Genomic DNA, 19,217 nt, shown 5'->3' with positions numbered 1-19,217 from the left:
GGTTTGAAGAATTGAAGTCGGCGACAACAGTTCAGTGTTATTTCCGTGCCAAGTAAGCTAACGATCCTCCTAGTAGGCCTACAGTTTAAGAGTGGCGTAAATGTTTTGAAGAAACAGGGTGCTCCGTAAGATATAGGAAACCACCAGGTCGTCCAAGCACATCTGATGACATCTTGAGCAAATGCGACGTTCCCCAGATCTGACACCACTCGATTTCTTTTTTATAGGGACTCATCAAGGACATCGTGTTTTTACCTCCTGTGCCTGCTTCTTTACCTGAACTTAGAGCAATAACTTAGCCTCCACTCAGAACTGTGACCGACGCCAAGTATGTGTGTCCTACGTTCCCATGCAGTCCACCAACAAGCCACCGTCACATCCGAAGGCCTTAAAATGTTGATGTTACACGATTAAAATAGTCGGCTAAATGGATACCCACCCCTTTCAAACGGTCATGCGCTGACAGCGCTGTCTCCAACGAGTACACAGCGCCTCCGTGTGCTTCACCGTGGCAATACAGTATCTGACGCTGTTTACGCTCCTTACACTCAGAGGTGACAAAAGTCATGGGATACCTCCCAATATCACGTCAGACCACCATGTGTCCGGCATTGTACAACAACTCGACGCAACACTGACTTTTAACAAGTCGTTGGAAGTTCCCTGCAGAAATTCTGAGCCATGCTGCCTTTATTTTAGCCGTCCATAATCTCGAAAGTGTTGCCAGTGCACTAACTGACCTGTCGATTATGTCGCATTAATATTCGAGGGGATTCGTGTATCTGGGTGGCCAAACTATCCGCTCGAATTGTTCAGAATGTTCCGACATGGAACATTGTAATCCATAAAAATTCCATCGTTGTTTGCGAACACGAAGTCCATGAATTGTTGGTCTCCACATAGCCGAAAATAACCATTTCCAGTCAATGATAGATTCCGTTGGAACAGAGCACCCAGCCCATTCCATGTAAAAACAGCCCACACCACTGTGGAGCCAGCAGCAGCTTGCCAAGTGTCTTGTTGACAACTTAGGTCCCTGGCTTCGTGGTGTCTGCGCCACACTAACCCATCCACAGCTCTTACCTACCGATCTGGTGACGAGTGCAGGAGAGGAGCTGCAGGCGATGTCGTGGTGTTAGCAAAGGCTCTCGTGTAGGTCGTCTGCTGCCATGGCCCATTATCGCCAAATTTCGCCGCACTGTCCTAACGGATATGTTCGTCGTACGTCCCAAACTGATTTCTCCGGTAATCTGATGCAGTATAATTTGTCTATGAACAATGACAACTCTACGCAAATGCCGCTGCTCTCGGTCGTTAGGTCAAGGCTATCGGCTACTGCGTTGTACATGGTGAGAGGGAATGCCTGAAATTTGTATTCTCAGGACACACTTGACAATATGGACCTCGGAACAGTGAAGTCTCTAACGATTTCGGAAATGAAATGTCCCATGCTTGTCTAGCCCCAACTATGACTCCGCGTTCGAAGTCGTGCGGCCATAACCACGTGGGAAACCTTTTCACAAGAGACACCTGAGCACAAATGACACATCCTCACTCACTCACTCACTCACTCACACAAAGCACGGATTGAACATCGAGTCCGATGGGGCATGAGTCTAAGCAGCTACCATGGTAGGCAATGGTGGTAACAATGGCCTCTGGTTCAGATGGTCCCCAGGCTACTTTCGAAGATTTTCGAAGTAGGCGATAGCGGCTGCGTCCTCTGGGGCAGGTTGTCTTCCGCCGGAGCGTCACTCCCCCTTCAGCCACTTCTCAGCGACCTGGTAGACGTGCTCCCAGTCGTCGGGGGTGAAGATGGGGAGTGCATTGATCGCTCGTAGCTCCTTCCATGACACCACCTCGTGCAACAGGCCACGAGTGTGGCGGAGGTTGCACGGGCGATGGGGAAGGGAAGGCTTGGGTACGTCTGGCGGCGTAAAAGGATATGGGTTGTCCCCGTGAGGGTATGTCCCATCCTTTATGGACGCCGTGATCTTCGTAAGGAAGGGCTGCACATTGCGCTCATCTGGGAGCGGCAGGCACAGGGGCAGCTCCTCCTCCTCGACTGTCTCTTCCTCAACGTGGGAGGTAACTAGCGGCACCTTTTCCCTGGTTCATGGGACTGCCGCCACAGCGGGAGGCAGTCCAGATTACTCGACGTCCATCGCCAGCCGCATTTCTGAAGGTGGCGAGGTGATGGGCGGCTGCCTCTGCGAGGCGGCGTCCACGTCCACTGGGCTTCCGGCGGGACAGGCGGGCGCGGGTACCTTCTTCTTGAGAACTCGCAAATTCCTCACGCAGCTGCTGAAGCTGACCATGAACACTTACGAGCTCTTCCTTAAGCGCGGCCCCAGTGTAAGCAGTGTGCCCCAGTTGCTAGCACCAGTAGCAGTGCACGTCCTTGGGTTTCCGCTGAGACCGCTTAAGCCGTCGGCACACGGACCGTGCTGCCGAACGTTAACGTTGGGCGTGCCCAGTTCAACGTGCTGCTCAACGCTCAGGAATGATGCGACTTGTGCATACGGTACGAAGACCCCAACGTAGTATACGCGATCGCAACGCACTCAAGCGACAGTTAAGGGATGTTTCTAGTTCGTTAATCACACTGTTTACTCAACGGGTGCGTAAAATTCCCACGTTAGCTGTATTAAAATGCACATTTATTCCATCGTCCACGAAAAGGAAAGTACCATGTCCAATCAATAAGGACACAGGCTTATAAAAGTTCCATTACAAGCAGTGCGTTACAAAATTGGAATGCTTTCCGCAGAAGATAAACATTATTTCATCATTCTCACATTTTAGCAAAACCCCAAGGTCAGTCTTACTTGATCACTGTTCGTACCCAGTAGCAGAATCTTTGCAACATGTCAATTACGAAGCGTAAAAGAAAAAGGAGAAAAAATACCTTTATACAAGTTGCGTAAGCTGTCCTTTAGATTAAGCCAATCGTTCAAAGTCACCCCTCAAAAAAAGGTGAACTTGTATTTACATAAAATCTAACATTACAGTCTATACTTATATTAAACTAATAATAAAGTATCAGAACCTAATAAAAACACGAATGTTAGGAAAAAAAAATTGTCGTGTCAGGACGCGAACCACCGCCCCAACAAAGAAAACCTAATTAGTATACAATAATGCTATTCATTACGCTATACCAACATCACGTCTGCTGCACCTAATGATAGTACCTTACCTCTTGCTAGAAACTTTAATCGTAGATATTTTATTAACTGAAATTTAATTATAACACATTGTACCAAGAACAATGCGTTTTGGGTGGATCTTCAGTGTGTCGCTGCCTTCAAATAGCCTACTCTCATTATACGCAAGTTACAATAATTATTTTGCCGCGAATATGATGTTTCTCGTTATTTTATTGGAACGAATCACACAGTTAATGAGTTTTGCAGTGATTCTCAATTTGCTGGTGCTCAGAACGGCATATATACGTATAGGCTTGAAATGAATGACAATATGGCGCGTCACAACTCTGTACTGAAGGGAGACGGCGTGCGTGTGACGTAGGTGGCGTTGTGCCATGTCATTGGTCAACGCTCAGACGCACGCTGAGAATATCTGATATGCCAGATATTGCTCTGCACATTCGGAAAGACTCCCGAGCGTGCTATTCCATGCTGTGACGTCAGAAACTCGGCACGCTCAACGTTCGGATGCACGGTCCGTGTGCCGACGGCTTTAGGCTGTGGTCGGCGGCCGCTGTTGCTCCCCATCGCGTCGATGAGAAGCTGCTTTCCCTAAGTCCAACCATGGCGTTGGGCTAGTGGCATTGGCGTGGACGAGCGACGGTAACGAAGTTGGCCGCAGCGAGTCGAGCAGCGGAGGTGCGTGATGATAGATCCGCCAATGCAGTGTCCTTTTATACCTTGTGTGAGCATTACTACCGCCATCTATATGTGTGCACTATCGCTATTCCTTGACTTTTGTCATCTCAGCATATACCCTACCAGGATTGGTAACAACTCTACACGGGAACAACACTAATGTCCTCTGGTGACCATTCTATCTTCCACAGAGAACGGCAACTCTAAATCATATAAATAAATCGTGCACGAAGTTCATTAACATCTGACCATGTCTTCTGAGTGCTTAAATATTTTTGCCCGGCAGTGTATTTCGTAATGAATCTGGATCATAATCTATAAAATAGGGACTCGGGAATACTATCAAATGCAGTATAAAAGCTAAAAACGTAAGTGGCCATCCCATTTTTTTTCCTGTAACAAAAAAAAAAAATTTAACTGTTATGTCTCTACTAGCGATGTCATGACATTCAAAAGCTGCAGAGCACTTGTGAGAAAATTTTGCAACATAGTCACGAGACTTTTCAGAGTTCTGGTAACAAAAATTCTGTTCTGCGCAACGGGATGCTTACTCCATTCACAGAAAAATAACGGCGTAAGCTGATAAACCCAATTTGCGTAAATTTTCCACATTTCCGCGTAATACTTGGGGCTTATTCTCGCCACCCCTTCCCACTCCCCAAACTTCGGCATTTTATATCACAGATATGGTCCTAGTCTTCCGCCAAGTCAACTTAATATGATCGGAAAATATTCTGAACTAATACGTTCTAGTTTTAAGTGTACGCATGCTGGCTACGCCAAGACTGGGTAAAGGGCATTTTCATATAGTAAACACATTTCCCTTTGTCTGCGTTAACAGTCATAATTTTACCCTTGTAGCAGTCGCGTGAATTTTTGCTACGTTATTGGTCGCGTTGCTTTCAATGTTATTTTAACAACGATGAAACAAGATGGGATATATACTTACATAGTGATACAAGATTCAGTTAATTTCTCAACTCCACACCTGACTGCTCTATATTTATTATAATATCCACACATAATCTATTTCAATGACAACAAACAGAAGTTAACTTACATTGCATTAAAAATGAATAATGGGTGTAGATTGTGCACCATACAATGCAATACCTATACATGAGCCTCATTAACAAGACAGTTAAACAGTATTTCCAAAATTACATTCTCATACATGTATTATTTCAGTTAGCTCTGTCCAAACAATTGACACAAACTTCCTTCAAATGATCGAGCCAGGTCCACTTATAACACCTAACACACCACTTTCTGGTTGACTTCTCCATGATCTACCACACTCTTAACATCTTCCTCATTTTCCCTTTCTTTCCTCTTGTGGCCTGCATACAGTCTCTTCCATTCCAAACAGAGAAAGTCCACACGCCTCCTGATATCCTTAGGAACCTGTAGTGCTTGACATCTCCTTTTTATTTGGGCTTCATAAGTTCCCGTAGAGGATTGGTTAGGAAAGTAATTCTGATCAGTGCTTTATCTTCCTTTTTACTGAGTTTATAAATGCAAAATGCACTAAGTATAGTAACTGTAGATCACTATGATAGGCCAGTGCCTTGTATTTCGAGCCACATTATTTTTTGAGACAGCTGGTCAACAAAGTCCACGCCAACTTTGTCACTTTGTAAACTGATATGATCTCAGACAGTTTCGCATCCCCTGTACTGCTATCAGTAACATCGTCGTGGTGTATTGTAGAAATTACAAGGATAGCTTTATATTCTTACGGGCGGTGCGATACAAGGGTCGTTTCCTCTGGAAAGACTAAAATTGAAGATTTGTCTGTCCTTTGTTCCTTTGGAAGGAACTCCAACGGTACTTGCGTTTGTTTCGGCAAAGTGTTCCCACTTAACCAGGCTCCTTATCTTTGAGACTTTTAGGAAAATAAAAAAGAAGGTCAAAACGCAATTATCGGCGGTTAATTTCCGTAAGTGCCACAGCTCGCTCCACCATTCTTACTACTACATCATGTGGGCTATTGCTTCGTTCGTATGGCACATGGGACTGCAAACCAACAGAGGTTTCAAGCATATTATACAGTGATTTCCCTAAATCGCTCCAGGCAAATGCTGGGATGGTTCCTTTGAAAGGGCACGGCCGACTTCCTTCCCCATCCTTCCCTAATCCAATGAGACCGATGACCTCGCTGTTTGGTCTCTTCCCCCAAACAAACCAACCAAACCAAGCATATTATACAATGTTTAGCATAAACCCAATAATATAGACACAAAACAGTGGAAAATAAACAATTTACCTATCGAAATTGAAACGGAAATGGTAACATTAGTTGTGGCGTGGATGACAACTGTCAAGTGACAACTCATTTATACGAGGTGCAACAATAAAGTAATGAGACTGATGTGAAAAAAAAAAGTTGCTTACAGTTTTAGTCAAGTTTATTGTTGTCTCCTTCAAAGTAGTTCCCTTCTGATTGCACACGCTTTTCCCAGAGCTTCTTCCATTGATGGTAACATTTCTGGAACTCGTCTTCTGTAAGATCCCCTAAGACCCTCGCCACAGCGTCTTGTGTTGTTTGAAAATGGTGTCCCTTCACCGCCGTTTTGACTCTTGGAAATAGAAAAAAGACGCAAGGAGTGATATCTGGTGAATAAGGTGGTTGTGGTAGTACTGAAATTTGTTTTGAGGTTAAATATTACTCTACTGACAGAGCAGTTTGGGATGGCGCATTATCGTACGCAGAATCCAATTATCAGCAATGTTGGCACAGACACAAAGAACTCTTATACGAAGTCTTCCTAAAATTTCTTTGTAGTAATATTGGTCAACTGTTTGTCCAGGAGGCATCCACTCTTTATGAACAATTCCCTTGGAATCAAAGAAGCATACGAGCATGCACTTCACTTGTGACTTTGACATGAGACCTTTTTTTGGTCTGGGTGATCCCTTTGAGTACCATTGCGAACTTTGGCGTTTTGTCTCTGGATCGTACTGAAAAAACCAACTTTCATCACCAGTGATAACACAGCTCAACAATTCTGGATTGATTTCCGTTTGCTCTAACAGATCGGCTGCCAAATTTTTGCGTGTTTCTCGCTGTTGTGGTGTGAGAGTTTTGGGGACAATTTTTGCACAAATTTTTCTCATGTCAAGATCTTCAGTTATTACTAGATGAACCGTTTCTCGATTGATGTTCAGTTCTTCTGCAATCATTTTCACAGATAATCTTCGATCAGATCGTATGAGTTCACACACCCTGGCCAAGTTGACATCCGTCCGTGAGGTTGATGGTCGTCCACTGCGGTCTTCATCTTCAACATTCGTTCTTCCTTCACTAAGCATTTTATGCCAATGAAAAACTTGAGCTCTTGGTATAACCTCCTCTCCAAAAGCCTTCTGAAGCTTACCATAAGTTGTTGTCGCGTTTTCACCCAATTTAACGCCAAAAGAAATGGCATTCTGTTGCACAATATTATGCAATTCCATTTCCGTGACGAGAGACACAAGCACGTGTTAACTTATTACAGCACAACTCACTACTGAGCAGTTGCATCGATGTGCCGCTTTGACTAGAAGCAGTTTATAGACGAAGGTCAAAGATATTGTGCCTACGCATGCCTGCAGGGTTGCCACATCTTGCAAAGAAAAGTCTCATTACTTTATTGTCGCACCTCGTACACTCCCTAACAATACCCAAGTTCAAACAACAATGGTGGAACACTGACCTTTAAAGTGTAACTCGAGGTTATACGAATTCACGTCTGTGGACAACCATACAGGCGACAACACAACAATAAGAAAATCGCTGGGTGACATACGTCACCCGCGCAACTACCCAAGCGCTGAACAGTCCTATGCATTTCATTGCGACTTCCGACGTGTTACAGTGGATACCAGCACTGGTAGAGCGTGAATAAACAATGACGCAAATGCCAAAACGGATCGGTACTACAGTCTACAATGATAATATCTGTCCTTGAAAATCGTTTGCAGATACGTTTTTGTCCAAATAATCGTACGCAAGTGCCAGGTGACTTACCCTTAACTTCATCATTCGCCGCACTGCTAACCGACCATCTCCTTCCCCCCTCTCCTCCCCTCCTAAAAAAAGAGAAACACCCTCTTGTTTTTTCACAGCAGTAACTTGCTTATGGAAATGTTTGGATTCGAAAAGACAATTGCCAACTATTTTCTACAACAATAGTGTTAAAACTGATACTTAGGCTAAGGCCAAACGGGCGTTTTTTAACACAACAAATTTACGGATATTACCGCAGCGTTTTCTTACCGCAGACACCTGGCTACATCATACGTTAAATAAAGCAATGTTTCATGAGGTAAATGACAGGTTTGCGAGCACACTAGCTAGGGCAATATGTTTTTAACAGTTTCCTGTTTAGCACGGTCCGTTTTGCACCGGCTTAAATGAACTACACGTGTAGAGAATTGAGAAGTACAATGACAGAACTGAGCATAACATCAAAAGCGATTTTTTCGGTATTGGCTGTCAGACGACAGAAACAGAAAATGTTGTGGATACGTCCAATAACTGCAGATTGGCCTCGCAGAGGGAAGTTCATAAACATATATGGAAGACTTGAAAACTATCCAGCCTTGTATCTCAGTACAATCATCTTAGTATCTCCTTTCAAAATACGGCAGGAACTTGCACACATACGCGAAAGTCTGCTGAATCTTGTTTCTTATAACAATTTTTACAATTAGTGTCGCAAAGATCAAGCAAACATCAAAAAACAATTTCCGTACCGCATACCCATGCCATATGCCACAACAGAGGGTCCATATTTTTTTGCGTTATTTGTGGCTCAAAAACTGCATTAAGAAACGGCCGTGTAGCCTGAAGCCTTTGCGAATTGCTGCACGTCATGCATACAGTAGGGGACTCAACAGTACGGACAGCTATGAGAAACGATTTTTCAGTCGGTGGTATGATTCCACGAGATTTCCAGGTGTTTCTAGAATGAAGTCCTGAATTTCCTTGACAATTTTTTTGTGTAAAGGTTTTGCTTTGCTAGTACTCACAGCCACACGATGTTCTCTGAACAGTCACACTATTTTGTCACTCTACCGAAGAAAGTACTGATTAAATTTTCCAATCAATATGAACAACTCAATACGATCGTAACAGTTATTTGTAGGAACTCGACGACGAAATACTCTTACTTGATTGCACAAGTAGCCAGAAGCGCTGCGAAGAAAACGCTGAGCAGCTTTAGCGGCTGTAGTTCGTCGTCGTATAGCTAGAAAGTGATGCATTGAAATTGCTGAGATATGGTCTTATATTTGACCTCTATTGCCTTTAAGAGTTGGGCAATTTGCGCCTGTCGTGACTTTCAGACGATGTTGATCTACAAAGCTCCATTAATCATCCTCAGTCTAGAGCTTATTCTTCTAGGTCATTGCTGTGACAATAGAAAAGGAGGATGGAAAGAAATGCGATATACAGATAGTGACTGGAATGAAATGGAAAGAACTTCGACGACAGTACGATGCAACTGCTAAAATGAGAGGCTCTTCAGAAGAATAGAAAAACGGAAAGAATTGCATGATGAAATATTGGTATAGCAAGAATGGTGACAGACATATCAGATCGATCCTACACTCATGTACTGGTGTGGAAAACTTACGAATAAGAGCAACTTCTGCAGCGTTGCCAGACATCCCTTATTTCCCGAGACGTCCCCCGAACAGGCTCTGTCCCGTGTTCAAACCTTGTTCGATTGTTATTGCGAAATCTTTCGCGATACAGCTGGCAAGCCGGCCGGAGTGGTCGAGCGGTTATAGGCGCTACAGTCTGGAACCGCGCGACCGCTACGGTCGCAGGTTCGAATCCTGCCTCGGGCATGGATGTGTGTGACGTCCTTAGGTTAGTTAGGTTTAATTAGTTCTAAGTTTTGGGGGGCTCATGACCAAAGAAGTTAAGTCCCATAGTGCTCAGAGCCATTTGAACCATTTTTTGAACAGCTGGCATGTACCTATCATCGACGTACGTACCACGTGGAGATACGACTAGCTTGGCTATCAGTCTATGATAGTACCGGGCGGGGACGACATTCACCGACTCCCACCCTCTCACGTGGCGTCACGCGTTTCAGTTTACCTCTTGTCTTATTGTTTTACGTTCTTCTATTTGTTTATTATCCACCTCAGTTACTTTCTACAATTTTGTGTTCAACATTTTAGTTCGTTAGCTAACTCGTTTAAATGCTACACGTGTTAACATTACTGGAAGGATTTTTTAATTCCATTCTTGATTGTCATTCTATTTAAAAGTTTCGTTCATTGTTTTGTGAGAACTTAAGTGCTGAATGTGTTACCCTTGTAAATTATTTCAAAATTATAGAAAAATAGAGCTTTTAAGTGACAGTGGCACAGATAATTCGTCTATGAATGGTGGAATACCATTTAAGAAAGCCAAAAAAGGCTTACAAAGTATAATCCGAACTGGGAAATAATTATTACTGGGTACGTCAACTAAGAGAAAACTCATACAAGGCGTACTGTCGCCTGCGCAATAAAGATTTCTCGTCTGCTCATTCAGGCGTTGCTGATGTAAAACAACATCCATCTACTAAATCTCACGTGACTGTTGTAAGTAACAGAACGTCAAGTAACTTATTCAAATATTTCTCTAAGCCTGAACAATCTGCCTCCGAGGCGGACGAGATTATTGCTGGAGATCTCACATACGTTTGTTACAAAGTAAAGCATTCTCGTAGTTACAACAGAATGGACTGTTCACGCAAATTACTACCATATATCTACAGTGATTCAAAAATCGCTCAAAGTTTTAGCTGAAGAAGAACAGAAGCGGAAGCTATTGTATGCGAAGTACTGGTCAAAGTATATATTAAAAATATTTTAAAGAACACGCAAGGAAAAAATCTATACTTTGCTATACCGACATATGCACGTAATAAAAAAAATAGAAAAATGTTTCCAATTTGCTTGTACAGTATTCTTTGATTATGATACTGGAGTTTTCAACCGTCCACTGGAATCTGTGGAATGTGGCCATGAATGTGCTTATCAAGTTTCGAAGTTATTAACAGACACAATGGAGAAGAATGGATCGTCCGGCATTCGCCGCTGACAACACTAACGTCAGCTTCGGCAGAAACCATTCCATTTATACACTTCTTTTAGCTGAAAATGATAAAACTGTCAAAGCTGATTGCCCCGTCCATATTCTCCAAAATGTTGCAAAATACAGTACTGATAAACTGGACTGTTAACAGCTGTCCACTGCAGTGGACAAGTGCACCGCAGGATTAATTATGACAGTCAACATAAAAAAATAGGACTGTAACCCAATAAATCACTTAACGCAATGAGAATGTAATTTCAGACAGTTAACTAAAAAGTTTGCACTCATAATCAAATGAGTAGTAGAAGACTATGTACTTTGCATACTTGCCTCAAAGGTGTCGAAGTAATTTACTTTGTTCCCAAAAACTGAGTGGGTAATTATCAATCGTTTACGATACAAATTTAGTTCTTGGGACACGAGTACTGTTTTCTTCAGACTGGTTTGGTGTAGCTTTCCACGCTGTTCTATCTCGTGAAAGCCTCTTCGTCCCTGCACTACTACCGCAACCCACATCCATTTGCATCTGTTTACTGTGATCTTCCTCTACCATTTTTACTCCCCCACACTTCTCCCCCCCCCCCCCCTTCCTGGCCCCAATTACCAAACATGATTCTTTGACGCCTCAGGATGTGTCCTCTTAACCAACCCCCTTTTTAGTCAAACTGTGCAATAAATTTCTTTTTTCCCCAATTTGATTCTGTACCTCCTCAGTTATTCGATCTACCCATCTAATCTTCAGAATTCTTCTGTAGCACCACATTTCAAAAGCTTCTATTCTAGGGTAACGCATCCCGTGATTTACGGGATCGTCCCTATGTAGCGTTAAGTGTCCCGTTTACCCGACAAAATACGTATGAGACGCAAATTGTCCCGTTTGTCATTAACTGTCCCGTTATTTTTAAATGCCGCGTTTTTAAATAGCGTGTAGCATAACAAAATGAAGAGTAAACGTGATTGTACCGAAAGAATAAAAAGTACACTCTTTGATTAAACCGAACTGAACGGGGTCTATCATTGTCAACTTCCTTACATCTCACCATAACTGCTACAAGAATTTGCAGCTCATTACTGCGTTTGTGCTAGCTCTACCTTGCACCAGTGCTACTGCAGAAAGAGTGTTTCCGATCACGAATGATTTATGAATCGTTGGAAAGAAGAGGTTTAGTGTTGAAGCCGTTACGGAAACAGATATAACTGAAATTCATTTGCAGGAAACTTCATATGTTGATTTTTATAAAATTCCGCTCCAAAACAGACTCCAGAATATATATGTTTTGAGAGTTCTTGTCCATGTTTGTTCATGACGGAGATTAATATAATGACTATAATTATGGTTTACTTCCTGTGAAATATCGATGTTACAGACAAATTTCGACTAGGGAGAGAAATGCGAATTTTAGCGAATAAACTGTTATTCTCATAACACAGGTGATTCACAAGTGGAGTCTCTCAAAGTCCACGGCCGTTTTTTTCTTCATCCTACACAAACGAGTGCTCCGTCGTTAATGACCTAACGACGGAATGAGTTGCTAAACAGTAACAGGAAGGAACTAATCTTCCTGTCACAGACACGTTTCCAGTAATACAACTGCATTACATATTTCTCCAAGGCCGGCCTTGGGCATGTGCAAACCGTGCAACCCCAAAGGGCTCCGCGCAACACATTAGAAGGTAATTTGAAAACTACCACCCGTAATTTTGTTATTACAAACTGATAACAATAATGTGTTTCTGAAACTACTTTTAATGTAATGTAATTCAATTATATACCCACCGTGATATGGTTATGGCCACTGGAGCGTCTCAGAAAATGAAGCCTGCATCGGAGTCGAGGAAACCAGCGGCTATGATACTGATGCGCTGTAGTAATATCTATTGCCAACACATGGCTATTGCTTACGCGAAAAATTAAGAGGCACTTGATTCAGTGATTCTCAGCGCCTCTCCGCGCTCTTTCTACTCATTGTTGTGGCTAACAATCAAGCATTACAGCCCGCATCTCGTGGTCGTGCGGTAGCGTTCTCGCTTCCCACGCCCGGGTTCCCGGGTTCGATTCCCGGCGGGGTCAGGGATTTTCTCTGCCTCGTGATGGCTGGGTGTTGTGTGCTGTCCTTAGGTTAGTTAGGTTTACGTAGTTCTAAGTTCTAGGGGACTGATGACCATAGCTGTTAAGTCCCATAGTGCTCAGAGCCATTTGAACCAAGCATTACAATAAGGCGCTTTCGAAAAAATTTCTTCGTCTAGTAAATTCAGACTGAGACTAAAGTCTGCTGTAAGGACAATGGCATTAGCAGTAGCCTCTCATCATGTGATGCTTTAGATACAAATGAACTTCAAGCATTGGAATGGGGAACCTTCTGCGAACCCACATTCAGCTAGACCTAGTAGTAGCGATTGTGGAGTAATCACAAAATTCGGACCCAGGCACTTGACCTAATACGTTAACATCCTCCATGGTTAATGAAACTGTACGGAAAGGCCCTATTTTTGAGTATCCCTAAACTGAGAACAGAAGAAAATTTTCAACTCACTTTTACAAAAGAACTTTACTAAATGGAGAAAAAAGGGATCGTAAATGGCTTGTGTATTCAAATCACAAAGTTTTTTTTTGTTTTTGTTGTAAAATTTCGAATCTCCTTCAAACAAGATGTCAAGTGACTGGGTTTATTGAGGAAACCGGCTTCAAGAGCATGTACAAAAAATGTATAGAATGTGAGATACGTTTAAAACAAAAAAGGGTGCTGATCAAATTGACCTTGAACTACTGGAAAATGAGGAGGAACATTGGTGTCATGTTCTAAAACGAATTATACTCAGTATCAGGTACCTATCTCAAAGCCTTAAGGGGAACCAGCGACAAACTCATAACATAATAATAATTTTCTTGATTTGATTGAAAAGATAGCAGAATTTGACTGTTTTGCAGGAACATTTAAGGCGGGTAAAAACTCAAGAAATTCATGACCATTATCTTGGGAAAAACATCCAAAATGAATTCATAAATTTGCTTGTCAACAAAGTAAAAAACAGCATTGTTCTGTCAAACTTGATTGTACTCCTGACAGGAAGTTTGACTGAATCCCTTTCGTCGAAACTAGATGAAATAGGGCTCGAAAGTCATGATTACAGAGGCCAAAATTACGATAATGTCGCAAATATGAAATGTTATCGAAGTGGTGTTCATCAAGCCAGAATCCTAAAGTGCAAACCATGAGCATTTTATATGCCACATGCCAGCCATAGTCTTAATCTTGTGTTATCAGATGCGGCAAAATCTACAGCAAAAGCACTCAATTTTTTTTGGTATAATTCAAAGAATATATATGTTTCCAGTGATCCACTCAGAGATGGGAAATCTTGTCGAACTGAGCACCAACTTTCAACAGTGAAGAAGCTTTCAAATATTCGATGGGAAAGTAGGGTGGAGAGTGTCAAAGCTGTAAGGTACCAGGCAAGAGAAACAGTGATACCCTTCTTGATGTGAGCAACAGCATTGTAGAATCGAAAACAAAGAGCGAAGCACACTTACTTGCTGCGAACGAATTAGAAAGCTACAAGTTTGCGTTGTGATATGATATGACCACCTCAAAGGCGTTTAACGCAACATGTAAGGCAGTTGAAACAGAACACATGGATGTGAAAGTAGCAACTCAACCCCTCTAAAGACAAGTGAAGTTTGTTGAGAATTTCAGTGGAGAAGGTTTTGTTAATACGCAGACAACAGCGTAAGAGATAGCTGAAAGTTTACAGATTGGACCAAAATTCGAAAAAAAGTGACCTGGAAAGAAGGTGAAGCAGTTTCCTTATGAAGATGACGACATGGTTTGCACAGATTAACCTTCAGAGGAGAAACACAAAATCGATTTTTTCTACCCTGCCGTCGACACTGTTAAAAAGCTTGAAAGAAGGTTGGCCAAGAGGCTTTGTATTCCGAAATGTTCAGCTTCTTGTTGTCTCCAGAAAGTTTAAAATAATACAGGACGAAGAACAAAGTGCTACGTAAAAATCTTGAGGAGGGGTTAAGTGTGAACAACAATGTTGAACGTTAGAAAGGCATTGTTGCGTCAGACCTTTTGACGGATATTTAAGTGTTCACTGAAATGGTGCCAGAGTATGTGAAAGCTATGTTGATATTGAAATACTTGAATAACACTGAAAAGCCATTTGCCAACATTTATATTGCCTACAGAATTTGCTAATCATGCCAGTGACTATCGCCTCTGCTGAAAGGAGCTTTTCACGTTTCAATCTTATCAAGAACTATATCAGAGGCAGCATCTCGCAAGAACGTCCGTCTTCTCTTGCCATGCTGACAGTGGAACATGACATGGCTTCAATATTGAATTCTGAATATATTACTGATGAATATGCTCGTCAAAAAGTAAGGAAAAGATGTTTTGCACTAAGTGTGTACAGCAGAAAACCCCTACTGTTTATAACCTACAACGTATTTAATTTCTTGTAAATATAGAGAACAGTCAAGTGATGAAAACATTTAACTACTTCCTGAACAAGACTTGTGAACCTCATTTCACTTAGAATTTCATTAAGAAGGAAGGATTCCCATAGCTAAGTTAGTTTTTGTTATTAACATTTTAGTAATTACCATACCCATTGAGATTCCTTCTCCGATTAATTATTTTCTTATCACAACGGAAGTCTGCAGTAGTGACAGTCTTGATATATTGGTAATATGTCAGTGACGAAACTTAGAATTCTTTTGAACGCGACGAAGATGTATAACCAGAGTTGTAGAGGGGTTGGGGGAGAAGGAGGGAGGGGTAGGAGGGAGGAGAGGGGAGGGAGGGAGGAGTGGAGGGGGAGGGAGGAGTGGAGGGGGAGGGAGGGGAGGAGGAGGAGGAGGAGGATGCGGGAGAGTCCCGCGCGGAGGCTATGGGCATGGCCCCGCTCCAGCTAAGGCCAACCCTGTATTTTCCTCTAGAAACTGAACAGCAAGTTTCATAACCTTCGGTTACAGCCCATGTTTGTCTACTTTACTTTTGCACTCGATTTCAACCAAACATATTCATGCAGTAACTATGATAAAACAGAATGGAAGTTGTGAATGCGCTACATCAGTGTCGCTGTCGCATAAAGTCACTAAAATCAACACAATGTCTTTTGGATGTTGTTCATATACATAGCTTTTCCCCAGCGAGAAATTGAATAGCTGAGTTCGTCCGCGAGTACGGTATCTTGGTGGCATCAGCTGGCCGCTGCTTAGCGACTGAAGAGCTGCTTGGACAGGAATAGAGGCTCCAGTTTCGAAAGCCGGCATGAATACCGGGGGATACTCCTCCAGCAATTTCTATTCTCGGAACACAGCAGTTATGCGGAATTTATGAAAACTGTGAAGAGTGAAGTTTTAGTTCTTTCTCAGCAGGGTAAAAGAACGTTTTTCCAATTGTTAGGTAGACATGAAGAACAGCTTACAACAGGCACTGTATTCATTTTAGCGGCCGTTCGTCAAAGACATGAAGACAGTCGCTGTAAAGTGTCGGCTACTTCGGCATTGTTATAGAAATATTAATATTCCACAGCGTAAATATAAAGTTGCTTCAAACTGCTTACAGTCTTAGTTCTTTCTCTACCATTGATTGGCCAACTAATAGTCTTATAGCCGTTCTAGTCTCATTGATATTTTATTTGTGTAAACCTAAATCTAATATGATGTTAGTAGAGTTTCAGAAGGATCTCAGTTTAGAAGTAATAGTGTGCTTCCTAACCCTAATTTTATCAGGAACAATAAATACAGAAGTGAAATATCTTCTGTAATTAGCTCCAAAAATTTCCCGGGTGAATGTTCTAAATGTTAAGTAGAACGACAAGCAACGAACACCTTGCTTACCTGCCACTTTCTCCCATCAGCACAGGAAACTAAAGACATCGTGTCGTTTCCTGCGACCACCGGTTCCGTAATGATACTCTCTAGCGCGCTTTTACGTTGTGCGTCCTTGCTGCAAGAACGCTGCGACTACCACATACAGCCGTCGGCCTATGAAACCGTCAGGCATCTGAGCATCGTGAGTCGTATCAAGAAGGCGGAAGAGTGGGGGGAAGGAGGAAAACAAAAACAGCTCGATGGTGGCTTGGTGGGGGTAAGTAGTGGCTGGCTAGCGGCTACCTCGCCACAAACGAGTTCACAAGTTCACGACCTGAGACGCCGCAGTGCGTACACGCGGTTGAACACCGGGATGGTAGTTGCAATCTGGAACAGAACGACCTATACAGCCGGATTTTCACATTTAACGAATGTGATACCATTCGAGTTGTGCCATGGAAACTGCAGGTGGAAACATCCAGATTGCAATGGCATGACTTGGGTAACGAAATGGAATAAAACAGTCAATACACAATCCCGCATTACACTTTGAACACATTGTTCTCACAATAGATTTACAGTCGTTGTGTAACTTCACTGTTTATACCATAACATTAAAAGCTGAAGTCGTGACGCTGCTGACTTTGCCCTACCTATGAATTGGTGTTAACCGACTGTAGCCTAGCGGCTTCATTTCTGAACCCATCAACCTGTTACTATTTTTTTCGGATGGTACAATAAACACTTGAAAGAATTCGTAGGAAATAACAGACGAGACGATTTGTTTTTTACAGTTATACGCAGAAAAGATTCTACTTTCAGAAACATATGTGCCACACTGTTGTTACGCGTGTTACAAAATTATTAAAAAAAAATGAGTTTTTCATTACTCCCCACAGTCAGTTCACTGTTGTTAACTCTTTCTTTTAAGTGGCACTTGTATTACTTTCCATGTTTAATACCTTTTGAAGTTGTCTCGTCAAGTACCGTTTTTATTTTACTCGGTTCATTTGTTTAATACGAACTGTTACATAGGCAAAGTTTTTGAGCGTGTTTTTCTTGTTTGCTCCCTTTTGAGTTCAGCGTTAATGTTTTTCCTGTTTGCTTCCTTGTATCTTGATCAACTTTTTACTTTTTCAAATGCAGTACCACCACTTTCTCAAATATGGCATGTACTAAGCATTCCATTACGTTCCTCTATTTTCTTGCACTTATTCATTTCTGTTTATCTTCTTGATATTCCTTCAGTTCTTCATATATTCTCTAGCTGCAATTGCTAAATCGTGTGTTTGGTTTGTGTATCACGCTCCATGTTTTATACCTCTTCAAGTATTCTTGTCTAGAACTAATTTTATTTTATTTTATTGGTTTTGTTTATTAATATAACCTGTTATGTAGGCTTGGTTTTCCAGTTTTGTGTTAAAGTTTTTTCCTGTTTAGTCCCCGTTATATTTATTTATTTTTCAACTTTTTTTACTTTTTACATTGGATTAACACCACAATGCAAAGATATCATTTACTGTGCTTTCGTGCTCCAGTTTAAATGCGTATCTTCTTTTTCAGGTCGTTTGCAAACATTTTAACTCCTTTGGCGACCGTGCCGGCTGGGGTGGCCGAGCGGTTCTAGGCGCGACAGTCTGGAACCCCGCGGCCGCTACGGTCGCAGGTTCGAATCCTGCCTCGGGCATGGATGTGTGTGATGTCCTTAGGTTAATTAGGTTTAAGTAGTTCTACGTTCTAGGGGACTGATCACCTCAGAAGTTAAGGTCCATAGTGCTCAGAGCCCATTTGGCGAGCTACGGTCGCAGGTTCGAATCCTGCCTCGGGCATGGATGTTTGTGATGTCCTTAGGTTAGTTAGGTTTAACTAGTTCTAAGTTCTAGGGGACTAATGACCTCAGCAGTTGAGTCCCATAGTGCTCAGAGCCATTTGAACCCATTTGGCGACCGTAGTCAGTAAATGTCTGGTGATGGCCTTGTAAGCCGAAAACCGGGTAACAATAAATTAATACTGTAGAACAAAAGCAAAGTATTGCTTTTCATTTATTAATTTGACAGAGTTGGAAAACGTTTATTACTGTACGCGAACAATAAATAGAAAATGTGAGCAGCAACCGTGACAACAAAACGATAGTGATTCATGAAGTGGGTACACACTACGCAGTTCCTGAAGTGGTCGTCAAACTTCGACCCTAATCAAGCATTCGTGCGGTCCGCGGTTCTCAGCCGTATTTTGTAATAATATGCATCTAGAAATTAACAGCTAAATCCAAAAATGTCAACCAAAGCTAAGAGCTTCTTACGAGTGTCGTTTTCCTGTTCAGTAACAAACAAAAATACTTACAGAGACAGTTATTTCAAGATACGTCTAACTTTAATTGGCGTTGATGAGTTCGGTCGTGAACTAAGCAAAGGGACAGAAGTGTTAGTATCGTGGTGACTGCGGGGTTACAGGATGCGAGAGGGGG

General features: G+C 42.2%; 1 protein-coding gene across 1 annotated transcript in view; it reads right to left on the bottom strand.

Annotated features, from left to right (window-relative positions):
• LOC124550051 (UDP-glucosyltransferase 2-like) overlaps positions 1 to 16,929 on the bottom strand; it is a 129,854-nt gene extending 112,925 nt beyond the window's left edge. Inside the window, exon 1 of the mRNA XM_047125283.1 lies at positions 16,778 to 16,929. Within this exon, the coding sequence (XP_046981239.1) occupies positions 16,778 to 16,816 (39 nt within the window). The 5' untranslated portion in view covers positions 16,817 to 16,929. The remainder of the gene's footprint in view (positions 1 to 16,777) is intronic.
• Positions 16,930 to 19,217: the final 2,288 nt, after the last annotated feature.

Source organism: Schistocerca americana, chromosome 1, assembly GCF_021461395.2.
Source record: "Schistocerca americana isolate TAMUIC-IGC-003095 chromosome 1, iqSchAmer2.1, whole genome shotgun sequence".
Classification (NCBI taxonomy): domain Eukaryota; kingdom Metazoa; phylum Arthropoda; class Insecta; order Orthoptera; family Acrididae; genus Schistocerca; species Schistocerca americana.
This window is presented reverse-complemented; position numbering and strand designations above follow the sequence as displayed.